The 22,887-nt window shown below is 46.5% G+C and overlaps 1 protein-coding gene across 5 annotated transcripts in view; it reads left to right on the top strand.

The window, feature by feature from the left end:
* Nucleotides 1-674: 674 nt before the first annotated feature.
* The window catches only part of KDM2B (lysine demethylase 2B), a 109,575-nt gene continuing 87,362 nt past the window's right edge, over nucleotides 675-22,887 (top strand). The window contains exons 1-4 of one of the 5 annotated variants that reach the window (XM_057491855.1): nucleotides 675-897; nucleotides 1,954-2,098; nucleotides 5,054-5,132; nucleotides 6,374-6,420. In XM_057491855.1, the coding sequence (XP_057347838.1) occupies nucleotides 865-897; nucleotides 1,954-2,098; nucleotides 5,054-5,132; nucleotides 6,374-6,420 (304 nt within the window). In that variant the 5' untranslated portion in view covers nucleotides 675-864. Of the gene's footprint in view, nucleotides 898-1,256; nucleotides 1,295-1,466; nucleotides 1,682-1,953; nucleotides 2,099-5,053; nucleotides 5,133-6,373; nucleotides 6,421-22,887 lie in introns of those variants that run through there. The other 4 variants (XM_036929232.2, XM_057491856.1, XM_036929235.2 and 1 more) reach the window with 4 other exon arrangements.

Below are 22,887 nucleotides of genomic sequence, written 5' to 3'. Positions count from 1 at the left end.
AATGCTCCAAATAGCAAGCAGGTCCGCAAATGGGGGTCTGTAAAGGACTCCTCCCCTACCAAAAAAAAAAAAAAAGGCATGCTTCAGAAAAAAAATTATATGTGCAAAATGATTTGAATTTGGGTCGGCCACGTAGGTAATGGGGTGAGGTGGATGAAGGAAGAGGAAATGGGGGCCGGGGGCAATGGGGGCAGGGATTGAGGTGGGGGGGTTGTTTTTGGGGGTGCCAGGCCCCGGGGGCTTTCATGCCAGCAAGCGCGGCTTGCATTTCCGCGCCTCCCGCTGAGGCCAGCCGTGCAAATCTGCACCTCCCTCCCCACCCCCTCCTTCTTCCCTCCCTCCCTGCCCCGCCATCTCCGGGATGCGCCCGCCGCCAGCAACTCAGCCCTCCAAAAGTCAGCTCTGCATACAACTCCCGGGCGGCGGCGGCGCCTGCGTGCAGAGGCGTACTCGTGACCCAACAACAAAACAGCGATGCCAGGGCGCTAACGGCGCCCGGTGCCTCCCGGGCGCCCTCCCCGCCCTACACCTCCTCGGGCCGCCGCCCCCGCCCTCGCCCAGTCCCGGGCCGAGTGCCCCCTCCACTAGCCGGGCCGCGGGCTCTGAGCGCGATCAGCAACAATGTTTACGTTCCGGGGATTATGACGTCGACGCCTCCCCCCCCACAACTGCTGAAAATGGTTTCCTAGGACTTTGCAAACGGATCTGCTTAAGTGTTGGTGCAAAACTTTGTAGATCTCGGCTCTGGCTTGCTTTATTTATTTATTTTTTGGTTTGTTTTCTTTGGTCTCCCCTCCTTCCCCCCTCCGCCAAAATGCAGGGGGCAGGAGTGTTGACAATTAATTGGTGAACTCTCCTAAAAAAATGGAGGCAGAGAAAGACTCTGGAAGAAGATTGGTGTGTAGCTTTTTTTTTTTTTCCAAATCTGTATCTGGTATATGATAGATTTATTTTTATTTTTTTTTGGTTGTTGTTGTTTCTTGCTGCCTTTTCTTTCCTTTTCTGTATTTTGCGAGAGGACCGGAAAAAAAAATAATAAATTGCATGCAAAAGGAAGCAAGCAGCTTACTCCTTCAGTCCCTTGTGAGGCTCAGAGTCTCAGACACTGAAGTGGGGAGGTGGTAGCGGGGAAAGGCATGGAGAGGGGCTGAGCGGGCTCGGGGTTCGCCTGGAATCTGGGGGGCTGCGGGGCCCGGCGGTGGAGGGAGGAGGCAGGGGATGCGGGGAGTGGTGGGGGAGTCTCCTTAGGAAGTGAGTGTGCGCGCGCGCTTGTGGGGAGATGAGGCAGCTGCTGGTGCGTTTTGGGGTCTCCGATGGGAGCTTTGTGGCGGGCCGTCTGCCTCTACCCCTCCCAAGCCCCGAACCTCCCCCTCCCTTCTTCTTGCACTGGTGGTTGGGCGGCGGGGGCGGCTGGGGTCTCGGCCCTTCCATTTCGCTTTCCAGCTTCCCCGGTAGCTCGGGGGCGGCTCCAGTGTTAGAAACGCCGCCGGCCCCCGGTTCCGGCTTTCCGGCTCTGCCGCCGCGCCGCCTGGGCTGCTGTTAGCGCCGAGCCGGGCGCGGCGGCGGCTTCTCCCGGGGCCTACAAATGCCCCGCCTGCCCGTGCGCGGAGCCCCCTTGGCGGGTTACATAACCCGGCTCCCGGCCGACTCGGCAAAACTAAACACCTCTCGGAGGTGAGGGGTAAGGGAGAGACCCCCCGATGTCCCTTTCACGACCTCCAAAAATGCAGGAGGGAAGCGCCCTGTATAGGGCACAGCCAGACCCGGGGGGTGCGGGCCCCTCTTGATATCCTGATTTTCAGCATCTTTGGCGTTTGCGCAAAGTTGCTCAGGTCGCAGAGGTGGGGTACAGGGGGCGCGCGGCTCCTGCACCTGTTCGAGCTGGGCCCAGAGTGAGAGGTGACCCCAGTTCCCCCAATAATGTCCTGGGCTCTTTGGTTTGGGTCCCCACAGCGCCCGATTGACCGCCAGAGATACGACGAGAACGAGGACTTGTCGGACGTGGAGGAGATTGTCAGCGTCCGCGGCTTCAGCCTGGAGGAGAAGCTGCGCAGCCAGCTATACCAGGGAGACTTTGTGCGCGCCATGGAGGGCAAAGGTGAGGCGCCCCCTCTTCGGGCCGCCTTCTGTGCCGCGGGTCGAGCGCACGTGGGGAGGGAACTGCCAGTGGCTGGGTTTGTATTTCGCGCCCGCGTCCCCCATTCCAGGGGATCCGGTGACGAAACAAGGCTGAGCACTGGGGGTGGGGGGGTGGGGTGGCGATTGAGGAGGGCAGGCGGGAACGGGGGCCGGGCATGGAACTCGACCTGGTCCGCGCCCACCACCAGCCTCAGGGTGGGCAGAGCCAGGGGACCAGCGGCCAGAGGGACCTGGGGACAGACGGGTGGACCAAGGGAGGGCGGGTGCGCTGCATTCTACCCCTCCAGGAGCTGGCCCAGCTCCTTGTGGTGCAGCGGCTGCCTGGAGAGAGAGAGAGACAGAGAGAGACAGAGAGCGGTTGAGGGGGTGGGATGGGCTGTGGTGTCCCTGGGGCATTAGGATGAGGGACCTACCCCCATGCTTGAAACCTTCCAAACCCCGTGCCATTTTGGGTCATGACAGGAGCTGAAACTGAGGATGCCCCTCTCGCTGAGTGACACCTCAGGCCTGGGGTCTTAGGAATCCCAACATCTGGCGGTCTCTGCAAGATTGTAGCAGGGTGGGTGGCTTCTAGTTTGTTGGAGCGAGCCCCTACTTAAGCCTGCGGCCTGTAGCCCTGAAACTTTGACAGCTGAAGTGGGGACAAGGGTAAGGTTTTACCCTCTCTGGCTTAAGGCTGAGATCCCTGTCCCTTGCAGTTTGAAGTGAAAAGTTGGGACACCCTTCTGGGCAATGGTCTCTCCCCAGGCCTGAAACCTTGCCAGCTCTGACTCTTTTGTGGGCCCTGTCATTTTAGAGCAGGAGTTGGGGATGCTTCTGGGGTTTTGGGGTACTGCTCCCCCTGAGGCCTTCAGGGCCTGAGTTTCTTTCTGACCCTGGTACAAGGGAGGGGTCCTCCTCCCCACTTCGGGTGAAGCTCTGATCTGAGGCCTCCAAAGGCCTCGCTGGCCCCTCGTTCCACCTGAGGGGGTTGGGCTTTTGGAGATGCCCTACCTAGCCATATCTCCCTGAGTCCCTCTGGGGTTTGTTAATTTTTTTTTTCTCCTCAGATAGTTTCCTTTATATTACTCCGTTTCCATTTTGTTGACTCCCCACCCCCCTTGGAAAACCCTCCTACCCTCAGTGCACTGATAACAGGAAGCACCTCCCCCTCCAGGTTCTGGTTCAGTGGCTGTGGGGTTTAGCTCCTGGAAGACACTCTCCTGGGCTTTGCATTTTTGAAGTTTCTATTTTGTGCCCACTGCTACCTGGGGCACTCAGCTCCCTCGGTAGTGGATGGTTGTAAGTGGCAGAGGATAGTTGTCAGGGAAGGTAAGAAGAAATTTCTTCCAGCCTGCTAGGTCTTAAGAGTTGGACAGTCCAGGGGGCTGGTCTCAACTGCATTTAATGTCCTTGGCACAAGTGAGATTTTAATTCTTCTCTTTTCTTCCCAGTTAAGAGTTTATTGAGTTGTTTGGTGGATCTTAGGAGAAAACAATATGCAAAGTCTTCCCAGTCATTTGTGAGGAATTCTCAGCCCAGGATCTCCGGGTGTTTTCTCAAGCTCATTTGAGGAAGTCGGAGGCTGACCCGGGGGGTGGGCTTTAAGGGGTGTGTGTGTTAAGGGGGGGAGGAGTGGGATTCCAGCAGAGGAGATTCCTTAAATCTGCTGTCCAGGCTCCTTTCAAAGGAGAGGGCCCTAGGGTTTTGGTAGTTAATTCAGACCTGGCCCCAAAACTCGAGGGAGGAGCTGAGAAACAGAAGGAGCCCTTAGCTTGGATTCAAAATAGAAGCTTCTTAAACTTCTCTGCCTTTAAATCCTTAGGAATCCCCATTCACTGTGAGCCCCTGGGGATCTGAGCTGCTAAGGTCAGGGCTTTCCCCAGTGCTGGTTTTGTTCTCTCACTTTCCTCTGAGAGGAGTTGCTGTGGCTGCCTCCCCCTCAAGCTGCCCTGTTGAGCCGTTCCCCGGGGCAGGGCCTTCGGTGGCTGAGAGCTTTTCCATCTCCCTTCTGACCAGCCAGGGTGGCCTGTGCCCTTGGGGATTGCTTTAGTTCCCTGAGGATTTGGGGATGTGAGGATTTATCTCAGCCCCCCTCCCTCCCACATTTATGGGTGTGGTAGGGTCAAATGCCCTGGTTTTAGAAATGAGGAAGATTGAAACTAAAGCCTCTTCCATTCTCCAGGGTTTCCAGTAAGGATTTTGGAGTCTACAATAGACCAGTCCCAGATGGAATCTACCTTGTGAATTCTTGGGGGTCTCTCTCTGCCCCCTTTGGGCAGCCTCCACCTGGGGAACAGCCCTCTAGGGACTCAGTTCGAGCAAGTATTGTGGTGGCTGCTGCAGAATTTCACTATTAAGACAACAAAGCTGTGCCCAGTTCCCTAGTTATTTTGGCACCAAATACACAGTTTCCAGGGAAACCAGCTTTCCCCCCTCCCCTTCACTATGCAGGATATTACAATAAGATCTTCCCTGATGCTCAGCTACAATGAGAACCCTCCTCCCAGCCTCCTCTCTGGGGCTTCAGATCCTCCCAGGTGGCATTTTTCAATTTTGCAGCCCCTTTACTTTCTGAGCTCAGCTTGGGATGTGATTCTGTCCTTTCTCAATGATAGCTGGAGCTCTTTCTATGTAGGGCTCTTTCAGGCATCTCCCTCCCCAACCCTCTCTGGCCTTGGGCTGTTCAGTGACAAGTTCTGACCCGTGGGGCATGCGGGGAATGACTGAGTAGGCAGAGGAGCTGATAGTTGGCATGGCTTCTCTTGGGCTTTGCCTAATCCATTTCCTTGGCATTTTCCAAGGAGCTTTCCTCTTCGTGTCTGCCTCTAGGGTGATCCCTTTCCCTTCCTCCATCATTTTTCCCCTGATTGATCAATGTTTATTTGCTCCTTCATGACTTAACCAACTTGTTTTAATTCCAATACCCAAACAGATTTCAACTATGAGTATGTGCAGAGAGAAGCTCTCAGGGTTCCCCTGATATTTCGAGAAAAGGATGGACTTGGTATTAAGTAAGTTGTTGAAAGTAATTGTCTCTTCCCTCCTCCCTCCTTAACACAGTTGATAGCTTGGGATGAATTTGCTTTGCCCTTTTTCCACCTCTCATCACAGAGAAGGAGCTTTCTTCATTACCTGGGTATAGTTTCTCCTTGTTCAAGTCTTGACAAAGGGGGAAAACTCTCCAAAGATCTGTCTTTTTCAGAGAATTTAGGCAGAAAGGACATGGGGTACTTAAATTTTTGACTTTTTTCCCTAATCCATCCCAGTTACGTGCAGGGACTTCCTATAGAGAATTGTACTCCCTCCCAAAGTTAAGAAACTGAGGCAGGGCCTGAGCTGTGAAGGGCTTGGCCAGCCTCTGAGTCTAGAGGCAGGGCACCTAAGTACGTATTTCCTACTCAGACTCCCCCTGTGCGGGAGATTGTTCCTTTTCCATGGAGGATGTGTTACCTGAGATGTAGGCCCATGCCTCCCCTCCTCTGCCTGCCCCATCACCTGCTTCTTCACTGTGTCCTTTTTGGTCTACCTTCTCTTAGAGATCTGTCAGAGCTCCAGGTGGGGTTGGGGAGAGATCCGCCAGGCAGGCTGGAATAACAGGTTTCCACCCCTCCGGCAGGGGTGGGAGGAGGCCAGGGTGCCTTCTTCTCCAGTATCTACTAACAGACTTGCTTAAGAATATCATTCCTATGGGTAGAAGTTCAGCCTTTGTCACCATTGTTAATTAATAGCAAGTGTCACCACAGTCCTTCTAGCTAACGTTACCAATCCCTGGAATTGATTTGATGTATGGCTTTTTTGCCTTTGTACTTAAGGGGTCCCTCCCACCCTCAGTACAACTCTTAACGGAGAGTATCTGCTAGAGCAAGAGTCACAGAGAGGGCTACCCACCCTGAAAGGAAACAGGTGTTGGAATGCCCTGGTCCTTACCCTTAATGCCACGTTTCAGTCTATCCTGGGTACTGGGGTGGACGGTGGAGGTTCGATCCTTCTGTAGGAGTGCTGAGTTCTGATGTTGGGGAGAGTGAAAGGGTTTGGTTTGCCTATTGGGGTGAGGAAGGGGCTCAGTGGTTCAGGGATGACCCTCCCTTGAGGTACCAACTGGTCTGTCACCCTCTGGGTCATCTCATTTTGGGTTCTCAAAGTGAGAGTGAGGGAACCTTCTCGGAAAAATGGCTTCCCCTTACCTGCAGAGTTTGGTCTAAGTCAGTTGTTTCTGGATTCTCACCAAATGTCTGTGTTCCTTTTTTCCCAGGATGCCTGACCCTGATTTCACAGTCCGAGATGTCAAACTCCTAGTGGGTAAGTTGCTTGCTGTGTGTGCAGCTCAGAGATGCTGAAGTGGGAGGAGAGGGAGGGGAAGGAAGCCTTCCCCACCTGCCTGTTTGGATTTTTAACTGTCTCTGGAAAGAAAGTCCCTGTGGGAGGTGGCAGGAGCAGGTGTGAGCCTCAACCGTCTCATTCTGGAGAACAGGTCAGGTTGCAAAGTCATACAAGTTGTCCTGGAGGGTGTTTGCCGGTGCACAGTTTTATGATGCCGATTTGAACCCTAGCCTCCAGCTTGGGTGTCAGCCACACAATCTCAGATCTTTCCTTTGAGTTTGTTTGTGGGTTGCTTGGTAAACACTGGGTTCTTTGTGGCCCCTGAAAGATTTACCGATTTTCTAGGGGGCAGGAATCATTCTCCTTGCTTCCTCAGGGTTCTAGACAGGCCCAGGGCAGAACTTAACTCCCTGAGCACCTGCAGAGTGTGGTTGACCACTAGGTGCTCTGGACTCTTGACCGGGTAGCAAGTGGCATTTCCAATTTTATAGGAAGTCTTTCATAAATTGTTCTTTCCTGAAGTGTTTCTCAGGTAGCTCCTACAGGACAGGCAAGTTCAGAGCTGTGAACATGGCAGCTTGTTTGGAGCCACAGGCAACAAGGAAGCAGACCGTATTTAAAAATATGTGTCTTTTTGGAGGGTGATAAAGGCTGTGGAGAAATGAAGCAGGGTGATGGGATGGGGCGTGATTGAGCTGTGTTTTAGGTGGGGTGGTCAGGGAGGGCCTGAGGGTGGCAAGTGAAGACCCTGGTACGGAGACCTGACTGATGAGAAGCCAGCTATGGGAAAGAACATTCCAGACTGAGGGATGAGCCAGGTCAAAGGTGGGGAGGTTTGGGCAGTAGTGGAATGAGTGAGGGGGAAGGTAGGAGAGGGGAGAGGTTGGGGTGAGACCCATGTAGGGCCTTATAGGGCCTGGTAGGGAATTTGGCATTAGTGCAGTGGGAGGCCACTGGAGAGTTTTAAAGTTGGTGAAGGGGTAGCTATGTGATTTGATTATTTTTTTGGAGTGGGGGGTAAACATTTCTTTTTTTATTTGAGATAAAATTCATACTCCATAAAATTCACCACTTAACCATTTTAGAGTGTACAATTCAGTGGTTTTTGGAGTACTCACAATGTTGTGCAACTATCACTGCTAATTCAGAACATGTCTGTCACCTACAGTCAATGCCGTACCTCCCAGTTTTCCTCTCCCTCCTCCTTGGCAACCACTGACCTGCCTTCTGCCTCTGTGGGTTTGTTTGTTCTGGACATTTTATATAAGTGGAATCATAATATGTAGCCCTCTGTGTCTGGCTTCTTTCACGGAGCATCATGTAGTTGGGGGTCATCCGTTTTGGAGCATGTGTCAGTGCTTCATTCCTTTTTATGGCTGATTAAGAGTCCCTGTGTGGATAGACCACAATTTGTTTATCCGTTTGTCAACCGATGACCTTTCGATTGTTTCTACTTTACTTATTGATAATAATGGTGCTATGAATATTCGTGTACAAGGTTTTGTGTGAACATACACATTCATTTCTCTTTGGTCTATACCTAGGTAACTGGGTTTTACGGTAACTATATCTCACCTCCTGAGGAATTGCCAGACTGTTTTTCAAAGCAGCTGTGCCATTTTACATTCCCTTTAGTGATGCGTGAGGTTCCGTTTCCTCCACATTTTCACCAACACTTGTTAGTGTCTTTCTGATGGTAGCCATCTGAGCAGGTGTGAAGTGGTGGGATCTAAGTTTTATAAAGGCCAACTCTGGTGGTTCTGTGGATGAAGACAGCTAGCCAGTGGGTGGGTCTGATAATCCAGTTTAAATAACTGACCCAGAAGTGTGTTAACAGAAGGGAGGACCCACTGGCTGTGAGGAGGTGGTTCTGAATGATGGGTGGAAGGATCTCAGATAACTGGTGAGGGCTTGCTCAGAGGATAGAGTTTTTATTTTTAAGCTGATTCTAGAAATGCTTAAGGAAGGGAATGTTAGAGCAGAAGGAGGCAAACATTCCAAGAGTGGGCAGAAGATGGGACATTGGACCCCATTAGTCAAGTCTTGGCACAGGCCACTCTGATGCCTCAACCAGCCCCTGCCTTTGTTATGCAACAACCCTAGTTGGAGGCCTAATTCTGCTAGTTGACTGAATGCTTTTTGGGCATGCTACTTAACCTGAATGAGCCTCAGTTTTCTCATCTGCAAACTGGAGCTAATAGAAGAATCTGCCTCACAGAAGAATTCTTTAAGAGAACGAATGAGTACTTAGTAACCTGCTGGCCTCCATCATTATTTATTAGAACAGCAGGACATGGGTCTGAAGAGATTCTCCTAATGAGCAAGGATTAAAGTCAGATTCTAAGATCTGGGGTTCAGGCAACTTTCACAGTCTCAATAATGTTGCTTTGTCCCTTTTGGGGAATTTTTTAGCCCTTTGCAATTTTATTGCACCCTGCTTGTGTCCAGGCTGTCCTTTCCTTGAGCCTTATTGTCAAAGCAAGAGGATCCAGTTAGATGGTGCTAGTGTCTTTGCCAGCTCTTGAAAAGTCTAGGATGGCAGAGAAAGTGGAAGAGTAATGCCTGCAGTCTATCTTTCTTGACATTTCTGTGATGATCAAATGGATTGAAGACTAGTGAAGAGTTTTGTAAAGGTGAAGTGTGCACTGATGTTGTGAGGCATGCCTGTGATTGCAGTTAGCATGGGCTATTATGCCTATTTTGGTCTCTTGAGAATGTGCACAGGCTTCCAGAGAGTGGTGATAGGGCACATACTACATAGTGATGTAAGTGACAGGTGTAACTCAAGCTGGCTTCAGCAAAATGGAATTCATTGGCTTACATGATAAGTTTGGGATGTGACCTCCAGGCACACCAGTTTAGGTGCCTCAAGATCTCAAGCAGCTGGTTATTGTTTTTGCTTTCTGCTTCTGCCTATTGCTTCTCCTTTCTGTATCATTCTTGGACGAGCTCCTTCCTATGTGGCAGAAATGGGGCCAGGCCTCCAACTCATCAGCTCAGGGCCCTTCCCATCCCCACAGTTATCCCACCAGATGTCTCTGGATTGGCTCTGAAAGGCTTAGCAAACCCCACCCTCTGCACTGGGCATGATTCTCCAGGGTTGCTGGGTAACATAAATGTATCCCTAACATAAAGGGGAGTGCTGCCTTGTAGTACAGTGTATGGAGAGGCTGGACAACCTTTCTAGTCAAGGTGGGATCCCAGCCTCTGTTTTCCAACCCTTTGCCCCCTCCTCAGGCCCTGTGTCCTGGGAGGCGATTGCTCCAGAAGGGGGTTGGTACATGGCCATCTACCGAGGACACCGCTCACGGCTGCAGCTTCTTCTCTAATCCTGAAATCGGGCCTTTCTTTATCAGCCCTAGGCTGATAAGACAGGCACCTAGCCTCTGTCCCTAGCTCCTCACCTTTAAAAAAAAAAAGGCACTTTCTAATTTAGGATACTTTACACTTAAAATAAAAACTTGTTCTTAAAGTACAATATACATACAGAACAGTCCCTGTGTGGTAATTATATAGCTCGATGGTTTTTAAGAAATTGGACACAGCAGGGTAACTAGCACCCTGGAACTAGCCATCTGTGTCCCCATCTTCTGTCATCCTAACTTCTGGTAACGTGGATGAATTGTGCCTGTGTTCATACTTCGTGTCAGTGGAGTCATGGAATGTGCTCTAGGTTTCAGCTTCTTTCACTCAACTATTTGTTTATGAGTCTCATCCATGTTGTTGCATGTAGTTATAGATGGGTTTTTTCATTGCTGTATAGTTTTCCATTGCACGACAATTTCATTATTTATTTTTTAATTCTACCACTAATGGGTACTTGAGTACCTGCCAGTTTAAGTATGTGCTGTGAACATTCTAGAACATGACTTGTGGTGAACAGGTGGGTCATTTCTATTGGGCATATATGTAAGAGTGGAGTCACTTGTATCATTAGAGGATGTACAATTCAGTCCATAACATAAATGTTCTAGCTATATTCTGGATCCTATGCATACATGTTTGGTTTTAGTAGATGCTGTCAAGTAATTGTCCAGAGGGCTTGTTCTAATTCTGATTGCTCTACATCCTCACCAAGGATTGGTGTTTTCATCCTTTCCATATTACTCTTGCTTTCATGCCGGTGGGAGTGTGGTTATATCTCACTGTGGTTAAGGGTTGCATTTCTCCAATGACTAATGAATTGAGTTCTGTTTCATATGTGTATTTGGTATTTGGGTATCCTCTTCTGTGAAATGTTGGAACAATTCTTTTCTCCATATTTGAAAGAGTTGACATACTACAATTTTACTGACTGTAAGGTGTATTCATTTGCTAGGGCCACCATAACAAAGAACCACAGATGGGGTGAGTTAAATAACAGAAATCTGTTTTCCCATAATTCTGGAGCTAGAAGTTGAAGATCAAGGTGTCTAGAGGTTTTTTTTTTTTTTTTTTTTTTTTTTTTTATGGAATCTCTCTCCTTGGTTTGGAGATGGCTGTCTTCTTGTGTCTTACATGTTCTTCCCTCTGCATGTGTCTGTGTCCTGCTAATCTTGTCATCTTAAAAGGACACCAGTCTTATTAGATAAGGACCACCCTAAAGACTTCATTTTAACTTAAATCTTTATACAGGCTTATCCCCAAATGTGGCTGCATTTTGGGGTTCTGAGGGTAGGACTTCAACATATAAATTTTGGGGATGTACAATTCAATCCATAACATGAATGTTCTAGCTATATTCTGGATATGAGTACATATTCTGTGATCACATTCTACTTTGTGGGCTGCCTTTTCACTCTCAGAGGTATATTTGAATGAACTGATGTTCTTAGTTCCCACATAGACCATTTAGATCTTCTTTGCCCATTACTCCTTTTTGTGTCTAAAGAAATTTTTGCATACTCCAAGGTTGTGAAGATGTCCATACATTTTTCTCAAAAAACTTAATTTTTTTGAACTCTCACATTTAGATCCATAGTTCATCTGGAATTGATTACTCTGTTTGATACAAAGCAGGGGTCCAGATCCTTTCTTTTTCCTGTATGGATATCCATTTGTTCCTGTACCATTATTGAAAAACTCCCTCTCCCCACAGCATTGATGTGTTGTCTTTGTCGTAAATGAGGTGAATGTATTTGTGTGGGTCTGTTTCTGGATGCTTTAATCTGTGTGCCCCCAAGGCCCACGCCCCCAATCAAGGATCTCTATCCCAGACAGTTCATGTAAGAAGACTGTGATATTTTCACAGCTGTGGGGTTGGGAGTTGAGGGGATAGGAGGACTGGGGAAGAGATTATCCTAGTTGCCTCCTAAGATACTTTGAATCCTCTGAGAAACTGTACCCATAGTGCTCGGTCCCTACCCACTCTTATCTACTCCTGTCACAGATTGGGGATGGTCCATGGGGTCCTGCATATTATGTCTTTGTTCTGTTTCTCTCTAGTGAGGATACTCAAGTTAACAATTGCTTTCTTTGGGCCCTTTTCTTGACAAATCTTCATGACAAATCACCTCGATTAGTGTATTTATTCATCTAATTATAGTAATAATCACCTATCTTTTACTGTATGTTTACTGTATGACCTCATTTCAACCTCACCGAAAATCATGTAAATTGTCAGTGTTATTTGGGGGTCTGAAGCTCAGCAGGAACAGGCACATGTCTAGTGGGCAGTGGAGTCAGGACCTGAGCCCCGTCTGGGGCTTTCCCTTGTTTTTGCTTTACGACTTCCTCTCTTTCTGTTCATTCTTCTCTCACCAGTTTACTGGTGTCTGTGTTATGTCTGGGTAAGGAGGCTCATAAGACATGAGCACTGCCCTTGACAGGCTGTGCTTATGGAAAAGACTAGGTTCTTACTCCTTAGAAATCACAGGTAGCTTTCTCCCCAGACCTTTTTCACGTTGCCTTAAAATTGTAGACTTAAAGTATTTTATACTCTGGAAGAGTTGTGTGAACTCTTCTAGTCTTGCTTTCCCATTTCACAGGGGGGGAAAAACTGAGGTTTGGAGAGAAGTGACCTGCAAGTTGCCCAAATAATAGGTGGCACGCCAGATTCAAATGTAGGTTTGAATTTCAATGATTGGGAGAAGATGGTGCTTGTTACAGAACCCAGAGCAAAAGTAGACTTGTGTGTGGGATGTAGATGAGCTAAGTTCTGGCCACAGTGAATTTGAGCTCAGGAGAGAAATGAGGGTTGGACAGACAGGAGGGGGAGGCATGCAGCTGGCAGAATAGGTGGAAGGGCAAGGAGGGAAGTCAGGCGAGCCGGGGACCTGGGCCCTGAGGGAGGAGGGTTTTGGAGGGGTTCTCTTAACATTTTCACGTATGTTTTCTGTTTAAGATGAACATCCACCTCACTGATTTGTTTCCCTTTTCCTGGAAAGCTAGAGTTCTGAAATCAAAACCCAGATCACTCTAGGGGCCTAGGGGAACTGTACTTGCTTCTGCCCACTGTTTACCTAACAGGAATTGCTCCCCTCTGGAGTAACTCCTTAGAATAGAAATAATAGCATTAGCCATTGAGTTTTTATTATAAGCAGGGACCTCTCCTATACTATTTTGTCTGATCCACATAATACTGTATTTTTACTGTCCCTATTTTATAGGTGTCAAAACTGAGACTCAGAGTGACTTGTCCATGGTCAAATAGGTAGGATGTGGAAGAGGTGACATCTCTGCTCATCTCTGTCCAACCACAGGGCTGTTTAACTTCTGTGCATGCAGCGGCTGGGTCTCCTGGCTTGTAATCCAGAGGTCTTTCTTGTCACTGACTTGGGCGTCTTTTTGGATTTTCTTGGCTGATTGGGTTTAGCCCTGTTTTGTAGCCTGGGTTTGTGTCTTATGCCCATGTGTCTGTGAGACTCAGGGTCTTGAGCCCAGGGCACAGGGGACACAGCCTGCCACAGGATCTGTCCTGGGGATAATTTTTAAAAGGTGCAAAGGTGAGGAGCCAGAAGATATTAGTGTTTAGGGAAACCTGGGGACCCTTGTAAGCATCCTCTTAATGCACAGTGAGAAAACTCAGGCCTAGATCTGGGAAGAGGTTTGTCCCAAGTTGTGCTGAGACTCCCAGCCCCATGTCCTTTTCTTTTCTACACCCTGCATCACTTGGGGACAGTGTCCTCAGTAGGACCTCTGTTTCTAAGTTTCAAAGTGCTCTCAATAATTGTGTCAGGTAACCAGGCAGGTCCTATTATCCTAACTTTACGGGTGAGGAAACTGAGGCCCAGAGAGGTTCAGGGGTATACCTGAGGCCTCTCTGCCTGGCAATAGCAGAGTGGGATTTGAAATGTGGCCAGTGCTCTTGCTAATAAATGGTCTCTGTAAGATGGATGAGGAGATACTCCCAAGGAGCAGAATAAAAAGCTAGTCCAGAAAGTTGAGGATGATGGAGAAGGCTCCGGTATGATGGGGCAGGATGGTTGTGTATACTCTCTGAAGAGCGGGCCCAGAGGAAACTTGGGGTCAGTGCCCTTGTATGCTCTATATTAGTGTCCAAGGTGACTTTCAGCAGCCTCTTCCTGGCTCTGAGCCTGTGGAGCTGACTGATGGAACTTCAAAGCAAGGGCCGTGGGGCCATGGATTAATTTCTGCAGCTGGAATTTGCTGGATGTGTGTGTAGCCTGTGAGCCCAGAGAACCATTGAAACTGGGGGTGGGGGTAAGGGGAGGAGAGAGAGGAAGGGAGGGGGCTGAGCTCCTGGCCTACTTAGGAACACCAGGCCCTGGTCCAATGTGGAAAATTTCTCCTGTAACCCATTGACTCCAGGGGCCTGAGAGTTCCAGCCCTGTGTGTCCCTTGCAGGCTCCAAAGGGCAGTTTGTGCCTGAAGCTTGGAGGACCACATTGCATTTGTAGCACTGGTCCCTTCCGTGCCATTGGGCCCTGGCCCCCTCCCCGTGCTGAGCTTCCTGCTCAGGGGCCTGACGCTGGCTCTCCTTTGCCACCAGTGGCAGACCACCTGGGGATCTGGGAAGATGGAGGGTAATTCTTAATCTCCCAGCTTAGGCTGAAAGGGACTGGCAGGCCCCAGAATCCCCAGTGACTCCTCAGGTGGGCCTCTGGGGCTGTCCCCCCTTTTACCCCTCCAGTTAATGTTTAAGGGATTCGATATGAGTATCTATAACAAGTGTATTGTTTTAGATGAGGCTAAAAACAAGTGTATTGATCTTGGAAGAGGACCTAAAAATGACCTAATGCAGTGGTTTTCAAAGGGAATTCCCAGGAATCTGGGTCTGAATTCTGAGCACCCCAACCCTTCCATTTCAGCCTGAGCTGCTTGTTTTTATTTATGCATTTGGCTTTTGTAAAAGCTTCTGTTTGAAGAGAGTTATGTGGCAACGGAAAAAAAAGAGTATAAAGGTCAACTTCCTGTCTTTACCCTGAGGCAGCTGACGCATAGGGCAGGCTTGGTCAGGGCTGCTGGGACCAGAGCTCAGCCCAGGGCCCTTGGGGCCCCTGCCGCTCATCCCATAACCTCCTGGGGCCCTTCCGACTGAGGCGCAAACAAGTCAGGCACCTGTGCCTCCAGTGAGGTTCTTCAAGTGAGAATAAAAGAGCCTGCAGAGGGCTGTGGCTTCAGGGCTAAAATCAGGTGCCTGACAGGTCCACAGAGCTCCCTTTCCCTTTCTGTCTCAAGGGGACACCTCCTCATTTCATGTTCAGAGCCATGTGCCAGACATCATGTTAGGCTCTCTCAGACCAATGGGCCCATTTTACAAATAAAGAGCCTTCCTTAAGCGAGTCCCCTGAAGCCACAGAGGCAGTAACAGAGCTGGGATTTATACAAACACTTTTTATTGGAGAGAATTTTAAAAAGCGAGAGTAGACAGAGTAATGAACTCCCATGTGACTGTTACCCAGTCTGTGGTTCTGCCCCTTCCACCCCTCCATCTGCTCTGTCCTTTTGCCTGTACAGCATTTGAGGCGTATCTGGACATCATTCCACTTCATAAAGCTTTCGGTATAGAGTTTTGAATGAGAAGGGATTAAAAAAAAAAAACAATCACGGTGCATTATCACACCTAATCTTTTAAAAACATTAATTCCTTAAGCTGAGTAAAACCCACGTTCATTGTTCAAATTTCCGGTTGTTTCATTGATAGCATATATGTTACTGTGTTTTTTTGGACAGCTGAATAAATCTGAATGTAAATAAGGTCCTTACATTGTGATTGGTTGAGATGCCTTTTAATTTCTCCAATCTTTGGGCGCTCTCTCCAGTTCCCTCCAGTCTAAAGAAGTTGGAGTGTGTCCCCTGTAGAGTTTTCTGTTATCTGGATTTTGCGATAGCTTCCCCTTGGGGTAATTTAACATGCTTCTCCGTCCTCTGTAGTTCCTGAAAATTGGTAGTCTGTCTCTCCACACAAAAACGAAAACTGATCAATTCATTCATTTTTCCTGGCAAGACTACTTCATAGATGGTGTTCTATTCTTCTACCAGGAGGCCATACTGTCAAGTCACCTCTCTATCTCTCTCTTTATGATGTTAGCAGCCATTGAAGTCTGATGTCAACTCCACTATTTTATTAGATGCTGCAAAGTGGTGATGGACCGATTCTATCATCCTTTGTCATTTATCGGCTGGAATACATCTGTGGAGAGAAATTTCCCCACCTGCTATTTGGGTCAGAGCTGGCATATCTCTGGCATATCTCAGATGCATCAGACTCTTATGCCTACAGCCACTTCTACCAATATCATTCTGCCTCCCCAGGAAGGGTGCTGTCATCTCCCTACTTCTTGCTGCCCACTGGGGACTGGAACCCAGCAGGGCTGAATTTCCCAGTCAGTGGTGCATTTGTGTTTCCCTGAGGGTTTATGATTATGAAGCCCGTGCACCTAGAGAACTGACTTCTCATCCTCCTCCTCTGTTGCCACTCTGGCCCCGCCTGCAGACTGTGGCTTCCAGGACACCTGGGGAGCTGGATGGAGCTTCCTACACATAAGGGGAGCTATTCTTAGAAGCAAGTGTCCCAGCCTTCTGCCCCAGATGACTAGTCATGTGGCTTCTCCCACCCTAGGCCTCTTCCCTGCACACCTCCCTCCTCTCTGAGCCCCAGTTGCTCCGCACCGCCCTGACTACTGCAAGTCCTGACTTCCCTTTTTGTGCAAGAGTGGAGCAGGCTGCCCGAGGGGTCAACCAGGGCCCTGCATCTGGCCAAGAGCTGAGGGAAGTGAGGGTGCATAGGGAGCCCTGGGGATTGTGATGGGCAGGGGCCTGGAGGCCTGATTAGTGCTCAAAAAAGGAAACGCAGGCCTTTCCCATTTATATCCCTCTGTGTTCATTGATGGGTGTCCCAAGGTTGGGCTCCTCATTGCTCAGGACTTATACATGTTTTCCAGGTTGGGGTCACGGTCCTCTTTTCTGGTGTTAGGTAGGGTTATACCTACCCACCTCCCAGAAGTCCTAGGTCATTTCTTCAGCTCTGCTGTCATTTATATGTAAAATCTTGGGTCATGTGCTGGTTAGGACAAAAAAGCAAATAACACCCAGCATTTATTTATTCATCCCACCAGTGTTTATTGAGCTCCTGCTATGTACCAGGTTCTCTATTCTAGATATTTGGGGTAGAATAGTGAGTAAGACAGATAAGACTGGTTCTCATGACACTTGCAGAGTAGTGGGGGAGAAAGACAAGAAGCAAGTGGGCAAAGAAATAATATTTAGGATGAAATGGTAGGATGTCTTCCACAGCTGACATTTTTTGCTTTGCAACTCTATTAATTAAACCACAGTGTAGGTACACAGTGTGCCTGTCCTGTGACACCTTGTACCAGGCAGAAGAGCGCCCCTGCTTCCTTTGTGTTTGATATTTATAGAGCCATGTAGGTTTACCTAGTAATTTTCTCATTGGCTCTTGTATGAGTTTCCTGGGCACAAAAAGTACCACAAACTGGGGAGCTTAAAACCACAGAAGTTTATTATTTCACAGTTCTGGAGGCCAAATGACCAAAATGAAGGTGTTAGCAGAGCTGTGCACTCTTCAAAGGTGTGGAGAATTCTGTGCCCGCTCCACAGAATTCTGGTGGGTGCTGGCTTCCTCGGCTTGTGGCTGCATTACTCCTATCTCTGCCCCCATCTTACACCAATATTGGCTGTGTTCCCTCTGTGAGTCTCTGTCCAATTTCTCTTGTCTTATAGGGATGTCAGTCATAGGCTAAGGCCCCACCCTAATCCAGTATGATTTCATTTTAGTTTGATCATATCTGCAAAGACCCTGTTTCCAAATAAGGTCATATTCACAGGTATCAGGGGTTAGGACTTGATTGTCTCTTTTTTGGGGCATGCAATTCAACTACAGTAACCCTTAAGGTAAGTCTCTTAGCAGGATGGGGGAACTGAAGCTAGGCCCAGGAGAGGAGGGAGCTAACTTCTGGGTCATATGTCTTATATGGGTCATCTCAGTTAATCCCACAACTGTTTTAAAATTTAAATAAAAAATTTTATTTATTTGTTTTTAAAATTGTTCTTACATTTTATTCCCAAGATAGGTTTTATTTTATTAAGTACCTTGAAACATGCAAGGTAAATAACATTTTCAGGGTGTTAAGGTACCATTTTGCAGATTAATGCATCTGACTAATTAAATGACACTATTAAACTAGATTATTATGAAGCAGTGTCTCTTTTTCACAGAATAAGATTTGTCATTCATTCTTGCATTTGCCAAATGATAACGAATCTGAGATGCTCTTTATTTTGTCCACATTTGGACTAAGAATGAAGGTGATGATTGATAGATTAATATATATGAGGCTGTGTGGGTTGGTATATATATAAGGGATTAAACGAGAGTTTACATGTGTTGCATAAAATACCTTACAAGAGGCAAGTATCATGGTATATGCAAGGTATATACATATTTGAAAACATATTTGTATCCAACATATCAGTCATTTGTACATTGCTATGTACCAACCATGAATAATTGGATGTATTACTTTGAATATATTTCAATTTATAAATTAGATTAAACGTAATCTAATTGAAGATATTCTAATTTATTTTAAAGAGTTTTTCTGAATGTGCATATGCACGTACATCTATGTTAATGTTTATGTGATATTTATACACACATACATTATATATCATATGTATATATGTGTAGATATATATCTATTAGATATAGATATTACCCAGTTTTAGGAGGACATTTTAGAATTAGATTTTGGCTGTCATTTTTTTGGAAATATTTTTATTATAGTCTTTGATTTGGGGTGCATGTAAGTTGGCATCATACACTGAAATGATGATGTACCATTTTGGGGTTGGCAGAATTGTATATTTATTATGTATTAGTTTTATTGTGCAAGTTTGGGAAGCAAGTTGGTGAGCCAGAAGTACTGAAAGAAGTACTGAAAGAAGTACAGAAAGTACTGTTTTAGATTAGCAGGGACAGGAAGCTATGGCTTGCATACAAATCTTTAACTTCTATGCAGTGAGATGCTATGGCATGTTTGGTACACTAAAAGGCCTTTCACTTGCCTCCTGTATTAATTATCTGGATTAAAAACGTTTTTTTTCACAACTGTGTTTTGAGGTAGGTGGTCTTTATTTACATGTGGCAGATGCGGTCACTTGGTACCTTGCCAAAAAATTTATGCTGTGAAGACTAGAGCTTGAAACATCTCAGTCCTTGGCCCCATTTTTGGGCCAAGGGGGGAGGGTATATGTGAAATGTATTATATATGCTGAAAATTTTAAGGAGAAGTTATAAAATGAATACCTGCCACCCAGGTGAAGAAGCTCCAAACTTCTTAGAAGCTCTCATGTGACCTTCCCTTGCCCACAGGTGACCACTGTCTGGGAAACATTTCCTGGGGCTGCCATAACAAAGTGCCACAAACTGAGTGCCTCAGAGAAATAAATTCTCTCATAGTTTGGAGGCCAGAAGTCCAAATTCAAGGTGTTGGCAGCACTGGTTCCTTCTGGAGCCTCTGAGGGAGAATCCTTCCTTGCCTCTTCCAGCTGTTGGCAACCCAGAGACATATTCCTTGGCTTGTAGATAGACATGTTGCTCAGATCTCTGCCTCTGTCTTCACATGACCTTCTTATAAGGACACCACTAGTCATTTAATTTAGGGCCCACCCTAAACCCAGGATGATTTCATCCTCCAGGAGCTTTATGCTAATTATCTCTGCAAAAACTCTTTCCAAATAAGGTCCTGTTTGTAGGTTCTGGCCAGATAAATCTTTTGGGAGGTCACCATGCCACACTTCCATTCCACTTTGGTCCTGAACTGTGTTGATCATTTCCTGGCTTTCTTCAGTTTTTCTTACCTGTACCCACATCCCCAAGCCCTAAGGTAAGTTGTAAAAAATGGAGCCCAAGCACATGCTTCCGGGGAGGTGCTGGGGAGGGCACCGCGGCCAGTTTGTGCAGGCTCCGTGAACAGACAGCTGAAGGGTCCCTGGCCCAGGTTCTTGAGCCCCAAGGAGGGGAGAGACTCATAGCAAGAACAACTAGGTAAGATAAGAAATCAGAAGGAAGTTCTTGTTCTTATCATTGTGGAGTGAGATTTAAAATAATTTCTTACATTGCTTTTTTTTGTGTGTTTGTTTATTTTTATTTTTTTATTTTGGTGTCATTAATCTACAATTACATGAAGAACATTATGTTTACTAGGCTACCCCCTTCACCAAGTCCCCCCCACATACCCCTTCACAGTCACTGTCCATCTGTGTAGTAAGATGCTGTAAAATCACTATTTGTCTTCTCTGTGTTGCACAGCCCTCCCCGTGCCCCCCCAACACTATACATGCTAATCGTAATGCCCCCTTTCTTTTTCCCCGCCCTTGTCCCTCCCTTCCCGCCCATCCTCCCCAGTCCCTTTCCCTTTGGTAAACTGTTAGTCCATTCTTGGGTTCTGTGATTCTGCTGCTGTTTTGTTCCTTCAGTTTTCCTTTGTTCTTATACTCCACATATGAGTGAAATCATTTGATACTTGTCTTTCTCTGCCTGGCTTATTTCACTGAGCATAATACCCTCTAGCTCCATCCATGTTGTTGCGAATGGTAGGATGTTTTTTCTTATGGCTGAGTAATATTCCATTGTGTATATGTACCACCTCTTCTTTATCCATTCATCTACTGATGGACATTTAGGTTGCTTCCATATCTTGGCTATTATAAATAGTGCATAGGGGTGCATCTGTCTTTTTCAAAGTGGAGTGCTGCATTCTTAGGGTAAATTCCTAGAAGTGGAATTCCTGGGTCAAATGGTATTTCTATTTTGAGCATTTTGAGGAACCTCCATACTGCTTTCCACAGTGGTTGAACTAATTTACATTCCCACCAGCAGTATAGGAGGGTTCCCCTTTCTCCACAACCTCGCCAACATTTGTTGTTGATTGTCTTTTCAATGATGGTGATCCTTACTGGTGTGAGGTGATATCTCATTGTGGTTTTAATTTGCATTTCTCTGATGACAAGCGATGTGGAGCATCTTTTCATGTGTCTGTTGGCCATCTGGATTTCTTCTTTAGAGAACTGTCTATTCAGCTCCTCTGCCCATTTTTTCATTGGATTATTTGCTTTTTGTTTGTTGAGGTGTGTGAGCTCTTTATATATTTTGGATGTCAGCCCTTTATTGGATCTGTCATTTATGAATATATTTTCCCATACTGTAGGATACCTTTTTGTTCTATTGATGGTGTCCTTTGCTGTAGAGAAGCTTTTTAGCTTGATATAGTCCCACTTGTTCATTTTTGCTTTTGTTTCCCTTGCCCGGGGAGATATGTTCATGAAGAAGTCACTCATGTTTATGTCCATGAGATTTTTGCCTGTGTTTTTTTCTAAGAGTTTTATGATTTCATGACTTACATTCAGGTCTTTAATCCATTTCAAATTTACTTTTGTGTATGGGGTTAGACAGTGATCCAGTTTCATTCTCTTACATGTAGCTGTCCACTTTTGCCAACACCAGCTGTTGAAGAGGCTGTCATTTCCTCATTGTATGACCATGGCTCCTTTATCGTATATTAATTGACCATATATGTTTGGGTTAATGTCTGGAGTCTCTATTCTGTTCCACTGGTCTGTGACTCTGTTCTTGTGCCAGTTCCAAATTGTCTTGATTACTATGGCTTTGTAGTAGAGCTTGAAGTTGGGAAGCGAGATCCCCCCTGCTTTATTCTTCCTTCTCAGGATTGCTGGCTATTTGGGGTCTTCGGTGGTTCCATATGAATTTTAGAACTATTTGTTCCAGTTCATTGAAGAATGCTGTTGGTATTTTAATAGGGATTCCATTGAATCTGTAGATTGCTTTGGGCAGGATGGCCATTTTGACAATATTAATTCTTCCTAGCCAAGAGCATGGGATGAGTTTCCATTTGTTAGTGTCCTCTTTAATTTCTCTTAAGAGCGTCTTGTAGTTTTCAGGGTATAGGTCTTTCACTTCCTTGGTTAAGTTTATTCCTAGGTATTTTATTCTTTTTGATGCAATTGTGAATGGAATTATTTTCCTGATTTTTCTTTCTCCTAGTTCATCATTAGTGTATAGGAAAGCAACAGATTTCTGTGTGTTAATTTTGTACCCTGCAACTTTGCTGAATTCAGATATTTGTTCTAGTAGTTTTGGAGTGGAGTCTTTAAGGTTTTTTATGTACAATATCATGTCATCTGCAAATAATGACAGTTTGACTTCTTCTTTACCTATCTGGATGCCTTGTATTTCTTTGTTTTGTCTGATTGCCATGGCTAGGACCTCCAGTACTATGTTGAATAACAGTGGGGAGAGTGGGCATCCCTGTCTTGTTCCTGATCTTAGAGGAAAAGCTTTCAGCTTCTTCCTGTTAAGTATGGTGTTGGCTGTGGGTTTCTCATATATGGCCTTTATTATGTTGAGGTACTTGCCCGCTATACCCATTTTGTTGAGAGTTTTTATCATGAATGGATGTTGAATTTTGTCGAATGCTTTTTCAGCATCTATGGAGATGATCATGTGGTTTTAGTCCTTCTTTTTGTTGATGTGGATGATGTTGATGGATTTTTGAATGTTGTACCATCCTTGCATCCCTGAGATGAATCCCACTTGATCATGGTGTATGATCCTCTTGATGTATTTTTGAATTCAGTTTGCTAATATTTTGTTGAGTATTTTTGCATCTATGTTCATCAGGGATATTGGTCTGTAATTTTCTTTTTTTGTGGTGTCTTTGCCTGGTTTTGGTATGTCGGTCCCTTCCTTGTCTCTGACCTGCAGATGAGGGAAGAGACCCGATGAGTCGTCGAAGACCTCAAAGGACCAGCCAGGGGATCCAAGGCGTGACAGTGTGAGTGGTGCTGAGAGGGCACCTCTCATATTTATTAATTAAGTGGTTGTTAACAACAATAAGATTCTGTATAGGGGACTCCATGCACAATCACTAATCAAGTCCAACTCTTCAACAGTTTCCAACCTTTAATGAACAAGTTCTCATGGTGAACAAGTTCTTACGTAGGAAACAATGCAAGAGCACTGGT

Source organism: Manis pentadactyla, chromosome 14, assembly GCF_030020395.1.
Source record: "Manis pentadactyla isolate mManPen7 chromosome 14, mManPen7.hap1, whole genome shotgun sequence".
In the NCBI taxonomy this organism is placed as follows: Eukaryota; Metazoa; Chordata; class Mammalia; order Pholidota; family Manidae; genus Manis; species Manis pentadactyla.
Note: the sequence above shows the minus strand (reverse complement) of the source record. Positions and strands in the feature narration are given on the sequence as shown.